This window comes from Coregonus clupeaformis, chromosome 10 (assembly GCF_020615455.1).
Source record: "Coregonus clupeaformis isolate EN_2021a chromosome 10, ASM2061545v1, whole genome shotgun sequence".
Classification (NCBI taxonomy): domain Eukaryota; kingdom Metazoa; phylum Chordata; class Actinopteri; order Salmoniformes; family Salmonidae; genus Coregonus; species Coregonus clupeaformis.
In genome coordinates, this window is record NC_059201.1 from 12,495,552 (window position 1) to 12,515,012 (window position 19,461).

A 19,461-nucleotide genomic window follows, 5' to 3' on the forward strand; every position below is an offset into this window, starting at 1 on the left:
GACATTTTTGGGTACTCTTCACCCGGTTTGTGCCTCAACACAATCCTGTCTCGGAGCTCTAAAGACATTTCCTTCGACTTGTTTTCAAAAATCTGACATGCACTGTCAACTGTGGGACCCTATATAGACAGGTCTGTGACTTTCCAAATCATGTCCAATCAATTGAATTTACCACAGGTGGACTCCAATCATGTTGTTGAAACATCTCAAGGATGATCAATGGAAACAGGATGCACCTGAGCTCAATTTCGAGCCTCACAGCAAAGAGTCTGAAAGGTATTTCAGTTTTTTATTTGTAATAAATGTGCAAACATTTCTAAAAAACAGTTTTCGCTTTGTCATTATGGGGTATTGTGTGTAGATTTTATTTAATCCATTTTAGAATAAGGCTGTAACGTAACAAAATGTGGAAAAAGGGAAGGGGTCTGAATACTTTCCGAATGCACTGTATGTCAGTTCCAAAACTGACTATTTTCAGTGCTACATTTCTTCAATACATGGCAGTGCTTACTAATTCGGCAAACCAAAATATTGAAGTTTCTACAAATACCAGCATCAGATTCAAAATATATTTTAGTGCTCTTCAGGATAGCCTTGAGCAGTTTCCTTTTTAATACCATGGACAATAACAAGATGAACAATATAACTACAACAATAAAACATAGGTATTGACCCTCCAATTGGAAGGTATTTTGTGTGCATTGTTGTCTAAGGGACATACTTAAACGTGATAAAGCTTACGTGAGAACATTTTATTTTTAAGTAACAAAATGATGCAAACATTGACATTAGGAGTGGTACAAAAAATACTTGAATAAATGATTCAGGTATTCATCTTCATGGCCATTGGCCAGTTGACCTAACCAAAAGGAAGACAAATTTATCAATGCAAATATACTTTTGCAAAGAGTAAAGAGAGAATAACAATATAAAAAGTGGTCCTTTAATGCTTTACGGTAAATGTTTTAGATGCCTGGAGCAATGCTTTTTATTGTCTTAGTAGAGTAAAAACTTTTTCGGCCAATACTATGAGGCCTAAAAATCATATTTGGATGTCCCAAACATTCCCCAACTACAGATGACAAAATACAAAAAATAAATAAAAATCAAGAGTCTACCTTTTGATAAGGTACAAATACAGTCTGGCACATTTTTGGAACCCGCATAGGGGAAAACAAACAAATAAAAGCCAATATCTGGGATTGATTACGCTTAAGTGGAGGGGTGACCTTACAGAGGGTTCCTCCATGGGGGTCAGGGGTCGGGTGTCAGGGTGAAGTGCTCAGATGAGGGAGATCCGTATGGGGATATTGGGAGACTCGGTCCTCTGTGGAGAGTGATGGCTCACCAGGTGTTCCACCACCGTGTGTTTGGACATGTGCTTCATAAGGTAGGTCTCCTGAGGACAAACATCAAAGAAAGGTTCAGTCAACATCGAGGCTCAGTAGACGAAGAGGTATAAATGCTTCACTAAAATGACATTCTTGATTGATGATCTGCCAATACAATTTTCATATTGCCTGAGAATGAGGAAACAAAAAACTGTCAACTGCTAACAGATAACAAGCTAAACTGTCACCGCTAACTGATCACAAGCTAAACTGGTTTCCCATATCCTGTGAAAACATCAGCTCATGCTGCGGTATAGCCTACTCACTGAGGTGTAGGCTCTGCCACACATGCTGCAGCAGTAGGCCTTGGCGTTTTTGATGGCATGCGCAGACAAGTGGATCTGCAATGAGGCTGAGTCCGAGTAGGCACGGTAGCAGTTTGGACACTTGTAGGGCTTGTCTTTGTTGTGCTGTCTCTGGTGAGACTGGGGCAGGGAAGAGACGGACACAGTGATTACCTTATACAATTATTCACAGACCTACTGTATTTGTCTAGACATTCAGGGTGGGGAAACACTTCCTGTCAAACCAGGCCATCATATGACCAAAATTCTAAGATAAGGGAATGGAGGAAAATCATGCTGAAAATGTAATAATGTTCAAAATCTAAACATACTACAGTAAAAATACAATTCTTTACAAATGTTGTCAATACTTTCAGGTATAATAACGTGTGTGAAATATAAGAGGAATGAATAGCATTCCACGGGGGGCCAGTATGAAAATGTATGCACTCACTAACTGTAAGTCGCTCTGGATAAGAGCATCTGCTAAATGACTAAAATGTAAATGTAAAATGTTTTATATGTTTTATGTGCTCCTCTGCTGTAAAACCAATTTCCCTCTCTGTGACAAATAAAGTTGAAACTTGAACTATAGGAGATATTTTATGCAAACCACAGTGGTAAAGAACCCAGCATCAATGCTTCAAATCTAGAACCTGAGCATGAGTTTAACTGAAAATACCCTCCAGTTCTTACCTGCAGATTGGAGAGCTGGGTGAAGGCTTTTTCACAACCTGGATGGGCACATTTATAGGGCCGATCTCCAGTGTGAATTCTGTAAAATATATAGTAAATAGGAGATTAAATGAGGCCGCAGCATCCGGCACACATGTCTACGGCGTCGGCATAGGTTCAAATCCGACCTAATGCCCTTTGACACAACCTCTCTCTCTCTCAGTTCAATAAAGTCATAAAATACCTTAAAGAAATATATAAAAAAGGCATCATCTATAAAGGCAAATCATTAACACCAGGGTAAATAAATGTACAAAGTGTAGTACACATTGGGGTTCTGGGAAAGATACATAACCACTACACCATACGACCCTTTTCCTTTTTGAGATCATCTATAAAGGCAAATAACACTAGGGTAAATAAACGTAGGTCTAGATGCAATCAGATCAAGCATTAACCGGCCATAGTAGACACCTGCATAGCTGATGTTTTGGCGGTGTCGGAGGTGGAACTGCATTGGAGCTGTCAAATCGGTGAGCAGCTGCTCTTGTGATCATTGTCAAGAAGCCACACCCGTCCCACTCACGTTAGTTCAGAATTAGAAAGTATAGGCAATATAGAAATAATGACGTTCAAATTGAAAATCATTAAACAAAACAATGATTTCTATCAGCCTTAGAGGTGTAGATTACAACTCACATTCCAGTGTTCAAACTTGTAATCAAGACTGCATAGGATTTCTCAATGCGACTCAGAGCAGCCAATGGCAATGTCCGCTTTAGGTATAATGCCGGGAGCCGCTTGTGGATTGGACAGCTCTAACGCAGTTCCACCTCCGACACCGCCAAAACAACCAATATGTAGGCGTCATGTAGATAGAATCCAGCCCTTAAAGTGTAAGGGTTTTGGGAAAGATACACTACCGTTCAAAAGTTTGGGGTCACTTAGAAATATCGTTGTTTTCCATGAAAACATACATGAAATGAGTTTGAATATGAAATATAGCAAAATGAATAGGAAATGTAGTCATTGACAAGGTTAGAAATAATGATTTTTTAATGAAATAATAATTGTGTCCTTCAAACTTTGCTTTCGTCAAAGAATCCTCCATTTGCAGCAATTACAGCCTTGCAGACCTTTGGCATTCTAGTTGTCAATTTGTTGAGGTAATCTGAAGAGATTTCACCCCATGCTTCCTGAAGCACCTCCCACAAGTTGGATTGGCTTGATGGGCACTTCTTACGTACCATACGGTCAAGCTGCTCCCACAACAGCTCAATAGGGTTGAGATCCAGTGACTGTGCTGGCCACTCCATTATAGACAGAATGCCAGCTGACTGCTTCTTCCCTAAATAGTTATTGCATAGTTTGGAGCTGTGCTTTGGGTCATTGTCCTGTTGTAGGAGAAAATCTGCTCCAATCAAGCACCGTCCACAGGGTATGGCAGGGCGTTGCAAAATGGAGTGATAGCCTTCCTTCTTCTAGATCCCTTTTACCCTGTACAAATATCCCCCAGACCATCACATTGCCTCCACCATTTTACATTTTAGCAGACGCTCTTATCCAGAGCGACTTAGTTAGTGAGTGCATACATGATTTTTTAATACTGGCCCCCCGTGGGAATCGAACCCACAACCCTGGCGTTGCAAACGCCATGCTCTACCAACTGAGCTACATCCCATGCTTGACAGATGGAATCAAGCACTCCTCCCGCATCTTTTCATGTTCTTCTTCGTGATCCGAACACCTCAAACTTCGATTTGTCTGTCCATAACACCTTTTTCCAATCTTCCTCTGTCCAGTGTCTGTGTTATTTTGCCCATCTTAATCTTTTATTTTTATTGGCCAGTCTGAGATATGGCTTTTTCTTTGCAACTCTGCCTAGAAGGTCAGCATCCCGGAGTCGCCTCTTCACTGTTGACGTTGAGACTGGTGTTTTGCGGGTACTATTTAATGAAGTTGCCAGTTGAGGACCTGTGAGGCGTCTGTTTCTCAAACTAGACAATGATGTATTTGTCCTCTTGCTCAGTTGTGCACCGGGGCCTCCCACTCCTCTTTCTATTCTGGTTTGAGCCAGTTTGCGCTGCTCTGTGAAGGGAGTAGTACACAGTGTTGTACGAGATCTTCAGTTTCTTGGCAATTTCTCGCATGGAATAGCCTTCATTTCTCAGAACAAGAATAGACTGATGAGTTTCAGAAGAAAGTTATTTGTTTCTGGCCATTTTGAACCTGTAATCAAACCCACAATTGCTGATGCTCCAGATACTCAACTAGTCTCAAGAAGCCAGTTTTATTGCTTCTTTAATCAGCACAACAGTTTTCAGCTATGCTAACATAATTGCAAAAGGGTTTTCTAATGATCAATTAGCATTTTAAAATGATAAACTTGGATTAGCAAACACAATGTGCCATAATAGGTTGCTGATAATAGTCCTCTGTACGCATATGTAGATATTCCATAAAAAAAATCAGCAGTTTCCAGCTACAATAGTCATTTTCAACATTAACAATGTCTACACTGTATTTCTGATCAATTGGATGTTATTTTAATGGACAAAAAAAATGCTTTTCTTTCGAAAACAAGGACATTTCTAAGTGACCCCATCACTACACTATACGACTTATTTTCCTTTTTGGTGTTCCTGGTAGAGCACCTATAAAGATCTTTATAGGGTACATGAAAACAGTATCAAACTTGTGATCAAATAAGTACATAGATTTGACCTGGTGTGCTGCTGCAGGTGGGAGAGCTGGCGGAAGCATTTCTCGCAGTAAGAGCAGTGATAAGGTTTGACGCCCAGGTGTATGCGGAGGTGCTGAGCCAGGTAGGATGCGTTGGAGAAAGATTTGGAGCAGTGGGGACACTTGTGAGGCTTGGCCTCTGTGTGGGATTTGGAGTGGATCTGCATGTCTGACTTGGAGAAGAAGGTCAGCGGGCACGATTTACACCTGCGCACACACACACACACACACACACGGAATAAACCGTAAGCAATCAATATGACAGTAAGACATTTGGAGTGAAATCAAAATGTAGCAGTCAGTAAAAGTTGAATGTGTTCTCATGCCTGTAGCATTTGCCCTCTTTGGGGGTGATGGTGTGGCAGGATTGGTCGTTGCCTGAAGCGAGGATTGGGTAGGGCACCACCAACAGAGGGCCACCACCGTTCTCTGCTTTTATCTTCTTACGCCCTCGCCCCTCCATCTTGGGAGGGGGCCCCAGCAGTCCAGCAAGGCCTCCGTTACTTTTGATTTGCTCCATCCCAGGGCCACTGGCCAAGCTGGAGAGGACATGATGAGGCGAGGGGGCTCCGCCTAGCCGGCTCTGGCTGTTGGAGGTGGGTGTGGTCAGAGTGACGGCCTCTGAGGTGTTATGGTTGCCTGTTCGAGAGGAAAGCGCCAGACCTGGCAAGTCAAAAGGTGAAAATGACTTACAAACTAGATTTAACAGAAAACTGTAAATGTAAGACTGAATATATACACATAAGTATGTGGACACCCCTTCATATTAGTAGATTTGGCTATTTCAGCCACACCCGTTGCTGACAGGTGTATAAAATCGAACACACAGCCACGCAATCTCCATAGACAATCATTGGCAGCAGAATGGCCTTACTGAAGACCTCAGTGACTTTCAACGTGGCACCGTCATAGGATGCCACCTTTCCAACAAGTCAGTTTGTCAAATTTCTGCACTGCTAGAGCTGCCCCGGTCAACTGTAAGTGCTGTTATTGTGAAGTGGAAACGTTTAGGAGCAACAACGGCTCAGCCGCGAAGTGGTAAGCCACACAAGCTCACAGAACGGCACCACTGAGTGCTGAAGCGCGTAACAATCATCTGTCCTCGGTTCCAACACACTACCGAGTTCCAAACTGCCTCTGGAAGCAACGTCAGCACAAGAACTGTTCTTCGGGAGCTTCATGAAATAGGTTTCCATGGCCGAGCAGCCGCACACAAGCCTAAGATCACCAATGCGCAAGGCCAAGCGTTGACTGGAGTGGTGTAAAGCTCGCCGCTACTGGACTCTGGAGCAGTGGAAACACATTCTCTGGAGTGATGAATCACGCTTCACCATCTGGCAGTCCGACGGACGAATCTGGGTTTGGTGGATACCAGGAGAATACTACCTGCCCCAATGCATAGTGCCAACTGTATAGTTTGGTGGAGGAGCAATAATTGTCTGGGGCTGTTTTTCATGGTTCGGGCTAGGCCCCTTAGTTCCAGTGAAGGGAATTCTTAACGCTACAACATTCAATGACATTCTAGACGATTCTGTGCTTCCAACTTTCTGGCAACAGTTTGGGGAAGGCCCTTTCCTGTTTCAGCATGACAATGCCCCCGTGCAAAAAGCGAGGTCCATACAAAAATGGTTTGTCGAGATCGGCGTGGAAGAACTTGACTGTCCTGCACAGAGCCGTGACCTCAACCCCATCGAACACCTTTGGGATGAATTGGAACACAGACTGCGAGCCAGGCCTAATCGCCCAACATCAGTGTCCGACCTCACTAATGCTCTTGTGGCTGAATGGAAGCAAGTCCCCACAGCAATGTTACAACATTTATTGGAAAGCCCTTCCCAGAAGAGTGGAGGCTGTTATAGCAGCAAAGGGGGACCAAATCCATATTAATGCCCATTATTCTGGAATTAGATGTTTGACAAGCAGGTGTCCATATACTTTTGGTCATGTAGTGTACTTTTTAAAATTGTGCATACTTTTTCAGAGACAATGCTGAAAATGACTTATTGACATGTTCCCTTTTAGTTATTAGTCTCTCAACATAGGAATACTCTTTGTGCCTGGTCCTTGGATGAAGTAGTTTGAAATCACACCGATATGCCAAAAGTCATGTCACATTTTGAGAGGCCTGGATTAGTCTACAAGCCAACAGTACAGGATTCTGGAAAAAGGCTGTGGAAGTCTGCCTGTCTTTCCGTGTATGTGCCAGGCAGCACACATGTCAAAAAAATAATGCCATTACCCGATAGGTGATTCGTTCTAGAGGGTTGGTCAATGATTTGACGCAAATGCCAGTCTTCCCACAATCCTCTAGCTTTTATAGCCGTCTTATCGTCCAGATTCAAGTTTACATCACCAAGAATACGTCCTGTTAGAGATGTGCAGAAAATTCACATAATTTACCAGAAATATATTTACCATAGAACATTTACAGGAAATATAAAGCCTTGGCTCATATAAGACTCAATAACAATTTTTCCTATCCATCCATCAAGGAAATAAAAATATTATAAGTATTACAGTAATTACAAGAGACAATAAAAAGTATTTACAAAAAGTGAGGGGATGTGTGCCAATCATTTGATGAGACTGACGAGGATGGGAGGGAGAGTGATCACATGACATACAGTAGAGCTGCATTCTGATGTGAACCACCTCTGAGAATGGGTGAATGTCTTGCACATCACTAACTGAGTGAGGGGTGGTGGTGGTCAATGACAGTGGAGCCTTGCCTGGTGAGGTGGAAGCGGTCATGGTACAGTTGAAGTCGGAAGTTTACATACACTTAGGTTGGAGTCATTAAAACTCGTTTTTCAACCACTCCACACATTTCTTGTTAACAAACTATAGTTTTGGCAAGTCGGTTAGGACATCTACTTTGTGCATGACACAAGTAATTTTTCCAACAATTGTTTACAGACAGATTATTTCACTTATAATTCCCTGTATCACGATTCCAGTGGGTCAGAAGTTTGCATACACTAAGTTGACTGTGCCTTTAGACAGCTTGGAAAATTCCAGAAAATGATGTCATGGCTTTAGAAGCTTCTGATGGGCTAATTGACTTCATTTGAGTCAATTGGAGGTATACCTGTGGATGTATTTCAAGGCCTACCTTCAAACTCAGTGCCTCTTTGCTTGACATCAAAGGACCTTGTGAAGATGCTGGAGGAAACAGGTACAAAAGTATCTATATCCACAGTAAAACAAGTCCTATATTGACATAACCTGAGAGGCCGCTCAGCAAGGAAGAAGCCACTGCTCCAAACCGCCATAAAAAAGCCAGACTATGGTTTGCAACTGCACATGGGGACAAATATCGTACTTTTTTGAGAAATTTCCTCTGGTCTGATGAAACAGAAATAGAACTGTTTGGCCATAATGACCATCGTTATGTTTGGAGGAAAAAGGGGGGCTTGCAAGCCGGAGAACACCATCCCAACCGTGAAGCACGGGGGTGGCAGCATCATGCTGTGGGGTTGTTTTGCTGCAGGAGGGACTGGTGCATTTCACAAAATAGATGGCATCATGAGGAAGGAAAATTATGTGGATATATTGAAGCAAAATATCAAGACATCAGTCAGGAAGTTAAAGCTTGGTCGCAAATGGGTCTTCCAAATGGACAATGACCCCAAGCATACTTCCAAAGTTGTGGTAAAATGGCTTAAGGACAACAAAGTCAAGGTATTGGAGTGGCCATCACAAAGCCCTGACCTCAATCCTATAGAAGACTTGCGGGCAGAACTGAAAAAGCGTGTGCGAGCAAGGAGGCCTACAAACCTGACTCAGTTACACCAGCTCTGTCAGGAAGAATGGGCCAAAATTCACCCAACTTATTGTGGGAAGCTTGTGGAAGGTTACCCAAAACATTGGACCCAAGTTAAACAATTTAAAGGCAATGCTACCAAATACTAATTGAGTGTATGTAAACTTCTGACCCACTGGGAATGTGATGAAAGAAATAAAAGCTGAAATAAATCATTCTCTCTACAATTATTCGGACATTTCACATTCTTAAAATAAAGTGGTGATCCTAACTGACCTAAGACAAGGAATTTCTACTAGGATTAAATGTCAGGAATTGTGAAAAACTGAGTTTAAATGTATGTAAACTTCCGACTTCAACTGTACCTGCGACTGAGCTGGAGGCCGGCCGGGCATGCAGGGCAATGTCTGGCTGGGACGGGCTGTGTACATGGAGACCTTGTTGCATCTGCTGCAGTTTCTGAACTGACATCTGGACATGCTGCCCACCTTCTGTCTGTGTAGGATTTCCCAGTAGTTGCTGTTGGGAGGGAACTGTGGAAGGCGGCAGGTGGGGTGGTCTGATCTTCTCAGCCATCAGCTGTTCCTTGATCTTGTTGATCAATACGAGATTATCCAGCTGACAGCAGGTAGACAACACAGAGACAGGAGAACAGTCAGTTAAATCTCAGACATTCTCATTTAAAAAAATACTGACTATGATCAAAGTTCTCCTACTTACGCTTGTCAGTCAATTTTGGGACTATAACTGATGTTTATGACTACTACCAATGACACATAGGCCGTTTTCAACCAGATACTTATTTATTTTTTTCGGTTAAGTTCCTCTTTAACATCTTTGAGTGGGCTTACAATTACTTGTGCTGCTTTAGCTCCCTCCAATGGATTCAAAGGGAAATAACTCAACAATGTAACCTAAGTACATTTACAATAATTGATGTCCTCTCTTCAGGTGATCTGTAAAAAAATTGTGTATACTTTACATGGAAATTTGCATGACAATCAAGCAGGCAAAATATCTCTCATTGCTCATGGGTCTCAACGTTACACTGCCTAGAATAATAATTTAAAATCTTCCCAATCTACTGCCCACTGTAATCTTCTTCTTCCTCATTATCGTCTATCTATCTATCTATTATTATCTATCGTCTACCACTGATCTCCCGAGTGGCTCAGTGGTCTAAGGTACTGCATCGCAGTGCTAGCTGTGCCACTAGAGATCCTGGTTCGAATCCAGGCTCTGTCGTAGCCGGCCGCGACCGGGAGACCCATGGGGCGGCGCACAATTGGCCCAGCGTCGTCCAGGGTAGGGGAGGGAATGGCCGGCAGGGATGTAGCTCAGTAGAGCATGGCGTTTGCAACGCCAGGGTTGTGGGTTCGATTCCCACAGGGGGCCAGTATAAAAAAGAATGTATGCACTCACTAACTGTAAGTCGCTCTGGATAAGAGCGTCTGCTAAATGACATAAATGTAATGTAAATGTCTATACTAACCATCCTGTTGTTGAATGTGAGAGGGTAGAGTCTACAGTTAGTACTCACCTGGCCAGGCATGGTGGGGGGTGGAGGCCAGAAGTAGGGATTATTAAAACGAGGTTCAGCCATTCTGTGACAAACAAACCAAATAAAATATGATATTAATAAATGAAAATGTTTTTATTGTGCAGTGAAATTTGTTGTTTTATAGGGTCAGTCATAGTAGTACAGCACCCCTGGAGCAAATTAGGGTTACGTGCATTGCTCAAGGGCACCGACAGATTTTTCACTTTGTCAGCGCGGGTATTCAAACCAGCGACCTTTCGATTATTGGTCCAATGCTCTAACCGCTAGGCTATCTGCCGCTAGGCTACCTGCCGCCCTCCAACAACATAGTTTATTCAGCATCATAAAATTAATGCAAATGTTTGCAGCACTTATGAGTTTATAAATCTCTAATACTTATTGCAATAGACTTATATAGTTCATGCTTGCCATTTAGCCACATGCCAAATTCTGAGCTTATGTTTGTAAATGTATTGTATTCTAGCCTCACAATTTCAAAGTAAATGGAACTACTTTCTAACTCTCTCCCCTTCTCTTCCTTCACCAGGTCCATGACAAAAGTTTGTTTCCACATGCAATGTAGCTAAGTATAGAACTTCCTCCTCACACTGTTCTGAGTCACTACTTTCTAAAGTTGCCCACAGACAGCTGAAAAGTTGCAGAAGGTTCAATTCAGCAAGTAATTATTCAAAGAAGAGAAAGCTTGTGAGTCACAGGGATCGTCTCCTAGGAACGGAAATACCCAGGAGGCCTTTATTCTCCCTCTGTCAGCTCGTCAGCAGGATCTTTAACCACCACACTGATTGATGGGCATCTCCCAGAAGAAAACACCATCGCATCACATGATAGCTGGGCTATAGCTTGTTAAAGGAACACTTGAAATCTGCTATCTGAGAAAGCAGAAATGTTTATTAAAATACAGAGACAGTAAGCTCACAGCTGAACTTCTACTGTCCCTCCTCCTCTATGTTCACCCAACAATGGGGTCATCAGGTAGTCTCATGGGAAACAGGACAAGCACATTGTCTCTCTCTCCTCCAAATACATCATCATGAACAGGACATGAATGATATCTCAAATGATGACAGGTCAGCCAATGAAATTAGTTTGGTTTATGACAGCCAGCATACGTGATGGGAGGCCCGAGTCTAGACTGAGTCAGACAGGTTGCATATGTTTTTCATACAGTCTTACAGCGCCTTGCAAAAGTATTCATCCCCCTTGGCGTTTTTCCTATTTTGCTGCATTACAATTTGATTTTTATTTGGATTTCATGTAATGGACATACACAAAATAGTCCAAATTGGTGAAGTGAAATTAAAAAAGTAACTTGTTTCAAAAAATTCTAAAAAATAAATAACGGAAAAGTGGTGCGTGCATATGTATTCACCCCCTTTGCTATGAAGCCCCTAAATAAGATATGGTGCAACCAATTACCTTCAGAAGTCACATAATTAGTTAAATAAAGTCCACCTGTGTGCAATCTAAGTGTCATATGATCTGTCACATGATCTCAGTATATATACACATCTGTTCTGAAAGGCCCCAGAGTCTGCAACACCACTAAGCAAGGGGCACCACCAAGCAAGTGGCACCATGAAGACCAAGGAGCTCTCCAAACAGGTCAGGGACAAAGTTGTGGAGAAGTACAGATCAGGGTTGGGTTATACAAATATATCCGAAACTTTGAACATCCCACGGAGCACCATTACATTCATTATAACAAAATGGAAAGAATATGGCACCACAACAAACCTGCCAAGAGAGGGCCGCCCACCAAAACTCACAGACCAGGCAAGGAGGGCATTAATCAGAGAGGCAACAAAGAGACCAAAGATAACCCTGAAGGAGCTGCAAAGCTCCACAGCAGAGATTGGAGTATCTGTCCATAGAACCACTTTAAGCCGTACACTCCACAGAGCTGGGCTTTACGGAAGAGTGGCCAGGAAAAAAGCCATTGCTTAAAGAAAAAAAATAAGTAAACACGTTTGGTGTTTGCCAAAAGCCATGTGGGAGACTCCCCAAACATATGGAAGAAGGTACTCTGGTCAGATGAGACTAAAATTGAGCTTTTTGGCCATCAAGGAAAACGCTATGTCTGGCGCAAACCCAACACCTCTCATCAACCCGAGAACACCATCCCCACAGTGAAGCATGGTGGTGGCAGCAACATGCTGTGGGGATGTTTTTCATCGGCAGGGACTGGGAAACTGGTCAGAATTGAAGGAATGATGGATGGCGGTAAATACAGGGAAATTCTTTAGGGAAACCTGTTTCAGTCTTCCAGAGATTTGAGACTGGGACGGAGGTTCACCTTCCAGCAGGACAATGACCCTAAGCATACTGCTAAAGCAACACTTGAGTGGTTTAAGGGGAAACATTTAAATGTCTTGGAATGGCCTAGTCAAAGCCTAGACCTCAATCCAATTGAGAATCTGTGGTATGACTTAAAGATTGCCGTACACAAGCGGAACCCATCCAACTTGAAGCAGCTGGAGCAGTTTTGCCTTGAAGAATGGGCAAAAATCCCAGGGGCTAGATGTGCCAAACTTATAGAGACATACCCCAAGAGACTTGCAGCTGTAATTGCTGCAAAAGGTGGCTCTACAAAGTATTGACTTTGGGGGGATGAATAGTTATGCACGCTCAAGTTCTGTTTTTTTGTCTTATTTCTTGTTTCACAATAAAAAATATTGTGCATCTTCAAAGTGGTAGGCATGTTGTGTAAATCAAAAGATACAAACCCCCCAAAAATCCATTTTAATTCCAGGTTGTAAGGCAACAGAATAGGAAAAATGCCAAGGGAGGTGACTACTTTCGCAAGCCACTGTATATGAGCTAGTCCAAAAACTATATAGAGGCATATTGGCAGTTTCCTATAATATTTTGTGATTGAAGATAGAATTACATAAATGGTTGAGGCGTTTGAAAAAGATATGGTCTTTCTGTAGCCTACAGTGTCTATGAGGATGTCAATATTTTCATAGGGAACAAAATACCCCCCATCCCCGCTTCCTGATGTTCCATTTAATCCATTTAGATCCATTTAGAGTTTATGTCATTGATTTGCTTTTCATTCCAATATCTCTATATACAAATGTCCAATTTGGAAGTATTTGGGGCAAAGGACATTGCTTCTCTTTGTCCCATGCTAGAGCCTGCTGCTTGCTCATAACCGTCTGAGATCTGTGGAGGTCTTTCTTTCCACTGCTTCCCTTTTCAAGCCTTATGAATTTTTTCATGACATTTTGCATTGCGTGCTTTGGCACAGACCACCATTCTGAAGTCTGTTTGACTTAGCACAGCGTAGCACAGTCCATTTGCATGAGCCAAAAGAAGCAAAAATGATATGTCCAGGCGTATGAACCTAAACCCAGAAAATATTTCCCTAATGATGCCGACGGGTGTCAATTTCACTTCCTGGAGGTACTCTGAGTCTCCTGGGCTTCAGCTGAATACAGACTTGAGTTGATTATATCCACCATATGACAGCTCAGTCTTTGATATGCCATGTTTGATGTTGGTGATGATAACCAACCATCTTATCCGGCGACAGAGAGTAGTGTCAAACTATATTAAAGAGAGTCCTTTGTGTGTTTGAGATGGACAAAGTGTAGAGCATCCTGCCTGATGGTGATTGTATGGGGATTCTTCTCAGCCATTCTATTGTAAACCATTGGCTCAATGGACATCCAGCCTACAACAGGCATAACTGCTATTTTCAACTATCTGATCAGACTGGACAAAATCAGTGTTTGCCATGGCTACCCCCTGAACCAAGACTGTATACTGTATTATCATGGTATTACCGAAATATTTTGTAACTTGACTTTGTCTAGATCGGTTCCTCTTATGTATGATGGTTGATCACATTTCATTGGACACTAAACTGACAGACTTTCTGAGGTTATTTCTGGGATAACAGGGACATAGTGGAGAACCGAGCCCTGGATCTAGTCCAGCTGCAAGATCTATAAAAAGTAGTCAGTCCCCAGAATGTCCTGTGTATGCAGATTTCAATCTAAAGTTCAAACCAATTCCCATTAGCAAGACAATCAAATTGATGAAATCTTACTATCTTAACTATTCCAGATAACTAAAGCTGCAGAGAGGATAGGTGATTACGAGTGTTTTTCAGATGATAGGTTGCCAATCTGATATACTATGTTTCTAATCGATACTCAGCTGGAGTAAAATCCAACATAGTCCCATACTGTTGGATCTCAGGATCAATGTTGGGAAATTAAACACACTTCACTCCTGTTATTGACTGAGCCACTTGAAGATATGCCTATCATCAACAAGTGGAACAACAAAATGTTTAACAACAATGGAGCAAATGTATCCCATGACCTTTTCACATGCAAATATCACTTGATTTCTATTATGTATAAGTAGTGTTCAAGTTGCCATTCAATGAGAGCAATATTACTTTTCATTTGTTCGAAGTCTCATAACAACTAATCATACAGACTGTGGTTTTAAAATGTGTTTAACCCCCCCCTTCTTCTTTTTTTACAGTATGCAATATTGAAACATTGCAATTGTATTGAGGAAGCAATGTCTTCAGTTGAAATATTACAATATTTTGCATTAGTGAAATAGCCACGGTGGATCCGTTTATAACTATTTGTGTCATAGCAGAAATGGCTGCATGCTGAAAACATCTGGTGAGATTGAGAACCGCCGTCTGAAATAAATTTGTCTATTATAGATCCGCAACACTGATTAAATAAATCTGAATTTATCGTTGTGTCATGCCCCAAAGCAGTAAAACCCCAAATACTCCTGTTTCGCACTCAACATTTAGTCTATTGCTGTCTAGACAGTCAGATGTACTAAGAAAACAATTAGACTACTGTAGCCTATGGAAACGTATAGGGCTGGTCGTGTTTTTAAGGAAATTAAAAAGAATAGGCTGCAGGCTAGCTACAGACAATTAGCGGCAAATTAGTAAATGAATCGTGCAACATTAGCCCAACGTCACATTTGCAGTAAGAATAATATAGGCTATTATTTGCTCTATAAATCATTTTCTCAAAAACAAAGTGATCAATTATTAGGCTATAACAAGGGATGACAAATCACTTGAGGGTGGTCCAGACTTGTAAACTAAAACAAAAGTTACTTAACTTGTCCTTTATTCTATCGGGAAGTCAGCGTTTATTTCCAGATAAAAAATACCTTTAGATCCTAAAATGCAAACACATAAAAACAACCAATAAGGTGCATTTTGACTGCAGAGCAACTCCGATCCCCACTAGCTGATGCCTCGCTCCACAGCCTCTCCCACATTCTCAGACAGTTTTATTAAAACATTTCAGACAAAAGGAAAACAAAAATGGCAGCCTGTATTATTTTTATAAGGTCAGGACGCCATATTCTGCAGATCCCACATTTACAGTCATAATTCGCCTTCAAAACGAGACGAGTCTCGATGCACGCAAATTTGTCATCCGTTTATTTGCATTAAGTGTTCGAATGATTGTTTACTTAGATTTACAGGTTTGAATAGCCCGGCTCGAGGAAGAAGAAAAAAAAGAAGACACTTCCCCAAACAAAGCATGCCATGCAAAATGCAATGCGTTATGGCAACTGCTCGCTATCCAAATCCACAATTTATTCCCGAAGTAGCTAGCGTAACTGCATTTCATCTACCGCATTATTTGTGCTATATGCACAATAGGACTAGAATGTTGCCATTTTCAAACATGCATTTGTAATAGACTAGTATTTTTATTTATTTTTAAAACTTTTTGACGACTGAAATGGTAGTAATAACTGCTTTCAAAATAGCATTGAGGCAGCCGAACGTTTTTAGAATGCCACACAGAATATAATCGGAGAAAAAATGCATACAAACCTGACACCTCGATGGTAGATTTTATTATATTTGATAAAAAGGTTGTTTTTGCTTGCCTTCAGTCGGGGTTACTTCAGACCTTCCGGTTCGCCTTCTGTTCACTTCTGGGTGCTGCAAGCGAGGAATTGTTTTCACTGAAGCAGTCAGTTTTAAACAGATTTTCGGAAATAGGCCTACAAAAGTACAAATATAGATATTCAGAATTAACATATTGGCGCGACATAAACTTGGTTCAGGAGATTATGCGTAATTGTAGTGACATAATTGACAAGCCTTTGGTGTGACAGGAAGTAAACTGTCTGCACCATCATTTCAAGGCACATATTTACAGTATGTAATCAGGAGTGGAAAGAAAGAAGCTGCATTTAATGGATACAATGAAACAATTCTCAACTAATTTTGCAACAATGCCCATCCTTCCCTGAATTATCGCAGATGTATACATTGTAAATTGTACAGGTCCTGCTCTTTGAAGGCCCTTGTCAGGGGGGCTGCATATCCTATTGGTCTGTGTGAGTGGAAAACAAAATCAGTCATTGGAGGTTTCAGGTAGCAAACATCCTCATTGCTTGACGCTCACATAGTGTCTTTATCTCTCATCAATAGGCTACTTCTCAAATATAAAAGGTTTGAGGATGAGGGTTGAAAATGGGGGTCTCTGTTAGACTGTTTATGTTATACCTCTATGGGACAGAGTAGCCTATTTGGTGTTTTACCCTGAAATAATAATAATTATACCACAACGAAGAAGGGATATAATAATGTATTTTTAAAATGTTGAACAGGCCTAAATAGATATAATATAAGTATTATACCATGATATTACCATTCGTTTCCGAGCTGTAATAACTTTTTATGGTGAACCATACATTTAGCCACTTTTCATTCCATAAACCCCCTCAAGCTGGTCAAGCACAAGATATGGCAGACTAACTCTTAAAACTATATTTTCCAACTAATACTGGGGGCTGCGGAGATCAGTGGCGGTTCTAGACAAATTTTACTAGGGGGGCCAAGGAGGGGCCAGTGTTTAATCAGGGGGGCACACATAAAAAAACTGGCAACACATGATATTCAAAGATTATAAACTTTATTTTACTTTAAAATCATATGACATTTATTATAACACGTATTTTGTACAAGAGTGCAGATGCAAGAGAGATAGTGCCATAAAAATGAAAAAATAAATAAATAAAATGTTTTAAAAAGTACAGGGTACAAATACAGGGTTCATATTCAATGTGAACAAAACTCCTGGATACAACAAAGGGTACAACAATGTGCCATTTCCTATTTATGGAAGCCCCACTACTGTGGACAGTTGATTCCACATTTTGTTTTAAGAAAGAAAACTTTCTGAGTGATTTATAAACAAAACACACTACCCTGTATCCATTTAGGTAAAATAAACCAAATCAGAAAAGAAATTCAATTCAAAGAGGCTTTACTAGCATGACCATATTGACATACAGTATTGCTAAAGCACATAAACAGGAAAACGTGTTACACATTAACATCCAGTAGTCCAATAGGATGCAGACAATAAACATTAAGTTAACATTCGTTTAAAAGCAACAATCATGTCAACACAATGTAGCAATATGAACAACACTGATGGATATCAGCAACAACATGAAAACAAGAATATTACAGGTGTCTGTGTGTGTGTGTGTGTGTGTGTGTCTGTGTCTTTGTGTACTTCACTGTCAGTTGATGAGCAGGTGTACAAAAAAGGCTTTACAACATATATGGGCAAGTCCATTTAGGACAGCACATTTCCACCATAGTTCACATTAGGAAAAAATGACAGCATGAATGCTCACTAAACAAACATATACTACATATACCTTTTTATTAGGGGTGTAACGATTCGTTTTAACAACGATTCGATTTGTATCACGATTCGTGGTTGTCGATACGATTCAAGGGACGATATTGGTTCATTTAGAACGATACGATCCGAAACGATTCAGTGACTTGAAATCGATTCAGTAACCTTTTAGCCAAAAATTCAACCAGTGTGACTGAAATAAATACCTGGTAACCAGTTGCATTTTAATGGCTGGCAATAGTCTTGATATTTTTAACAGTGTTTCATGACTCCATGCAGACCATCTGGTATTATGAAACTTACCAAAAGTCTCACAAGTCCGTCTGTTATGGCCTGTGCGGTTCGGTCAGCACCCAATTCAATCAGTCCAATAAAGTCCGAAGTAAACTCTCCGTTGCTGGACACAGACACAATGTAAACTATTTCCTGCTCAGTTTTTGTGATGTCCTCAGATCCATCAAAAAGCATTCAGTAAAGGAACATCCTCAGAATAGGAAGACATGGGACGTGCGTGTTTAGCTTTATGGAAAGAGAAAAATATTAAACAGAGCTTGCCGCTGTTCTTCATTCAGCTTGTCTCGGCGACTGGACATTTATTCTCGGCTCGCTTTTAGCAATGGCTTGCGCCACATTCGTGTGCTCCTTGCTCTTTTCATGTTTGTCAAATAAAGGATGGTTGAAATTCTTTGAGCCTTTATAAAATGCACCTGTTTTGTCTGCTAGATGTGGATTTGAGCGGCAAATCTTGCACCACATTTCAGTGCGCTCATCGTTAGCTTCAAGCCACTTTTCCGAAAAAAGTATTTTCTTCGGCTCTGGCTCCAGTTGGCGTTTCTTTGTAGGTGGCGAAACGCCAAAGAATCTGCTTAATGTCTGTTGCTTTTTGGACATCCCTGACAGTAGTTGACAAGCAACATGTCATGTGTAAGGTTAGATGAGAAGATCGGTCAAGTACGCAAAGGCGCGTAGTAACACAAGTGGCATTACGCATTCCTGATTTTTGTCGGCGCTTGCGTATCTGCGTACCAGTTATGTGCACCCCTGCATATAAAGTCTGACGTGCTTAAATCCAATGGGTTATTTCCCTAGTATCGATACAATCGATTTATTACATTTTAAAACGATGTTAGATCGATATATGTTGTCCAAAAGGCCAACTCGCCAAGCACAGATCGATGTAGTTGGATCATATGAATATAAATCGATACATCGATGTAGTAGATGGATCGTTACACCCCTACTTTTTATACAATTTTTTTTCAGTAATGTTTTAAGAGTGAAAGGGAAGTAAGCAATCGCTCATCATAGGATCATACATATTTCAGTTACAATATTAGTTACAATATTAGTGTTAGTTAGATCATCATGTCAA

At 41.1% G+C, this 19,461-nt stretch overlaps 1 protein-coding gene across 7 annotated transcripts; it reads right to left on the reverse strand.

Moving 5' to 3' along the window:
- Window positions 1–957: 957 nt before the first annotated feature.
- On the reverse strand, window positions 958–16,395 carry LOC121574838 (zinc finger protein 362-like). 7 transcript variants are annotated; one of them, XM_041887460.2, is made up of 10 exons: window positions 16,259–16,359; window positions 15,529–15,588; window positions 10,396–10,459; window positions 9,221–9,473; window positions 7,332–7,457; window positions 5,419–5,755; window positions 5,075–5,299; window positions 2,372–2,450; window positions 1,658–1,816; window positions 958–1,399 (listed from the first exon to the last, which is right to left on the reverse strand). In XM_041887460.2, exons 3-10 carry the CDS (start codon window positions 10,456–10,458, stop codon window positions 1,283–1,285), a joined length of 1,359 nt encoding a protein of 452 aa, XP_041743394.1. In that variant the 5' UTR covers window position 10,459; window positions 15,529–15,588; window positions 16,259–16,359; the 3' UTR covers window positions 958–1,282. The 7 variants fall into 7 exon arrangements, with proteins under 7 accessions (XP_041743394.1, XP_041743396.1, XP_041743393.1 ...); XM_041887462.2 differs by lacking the exon at window positions 15,529–15,588 and adding an exon at window positions 9,707–9,811 and having other exon boundaries at window positions 16,259–16,356; XM_041887459.2 differs by lacking the exon at window positions 15,529–15,588 and having other exon boundaries at window positions 16,315–16,395.
- Window positions 16,396–19,461: the final 3,066 nt, after the last annotated feature.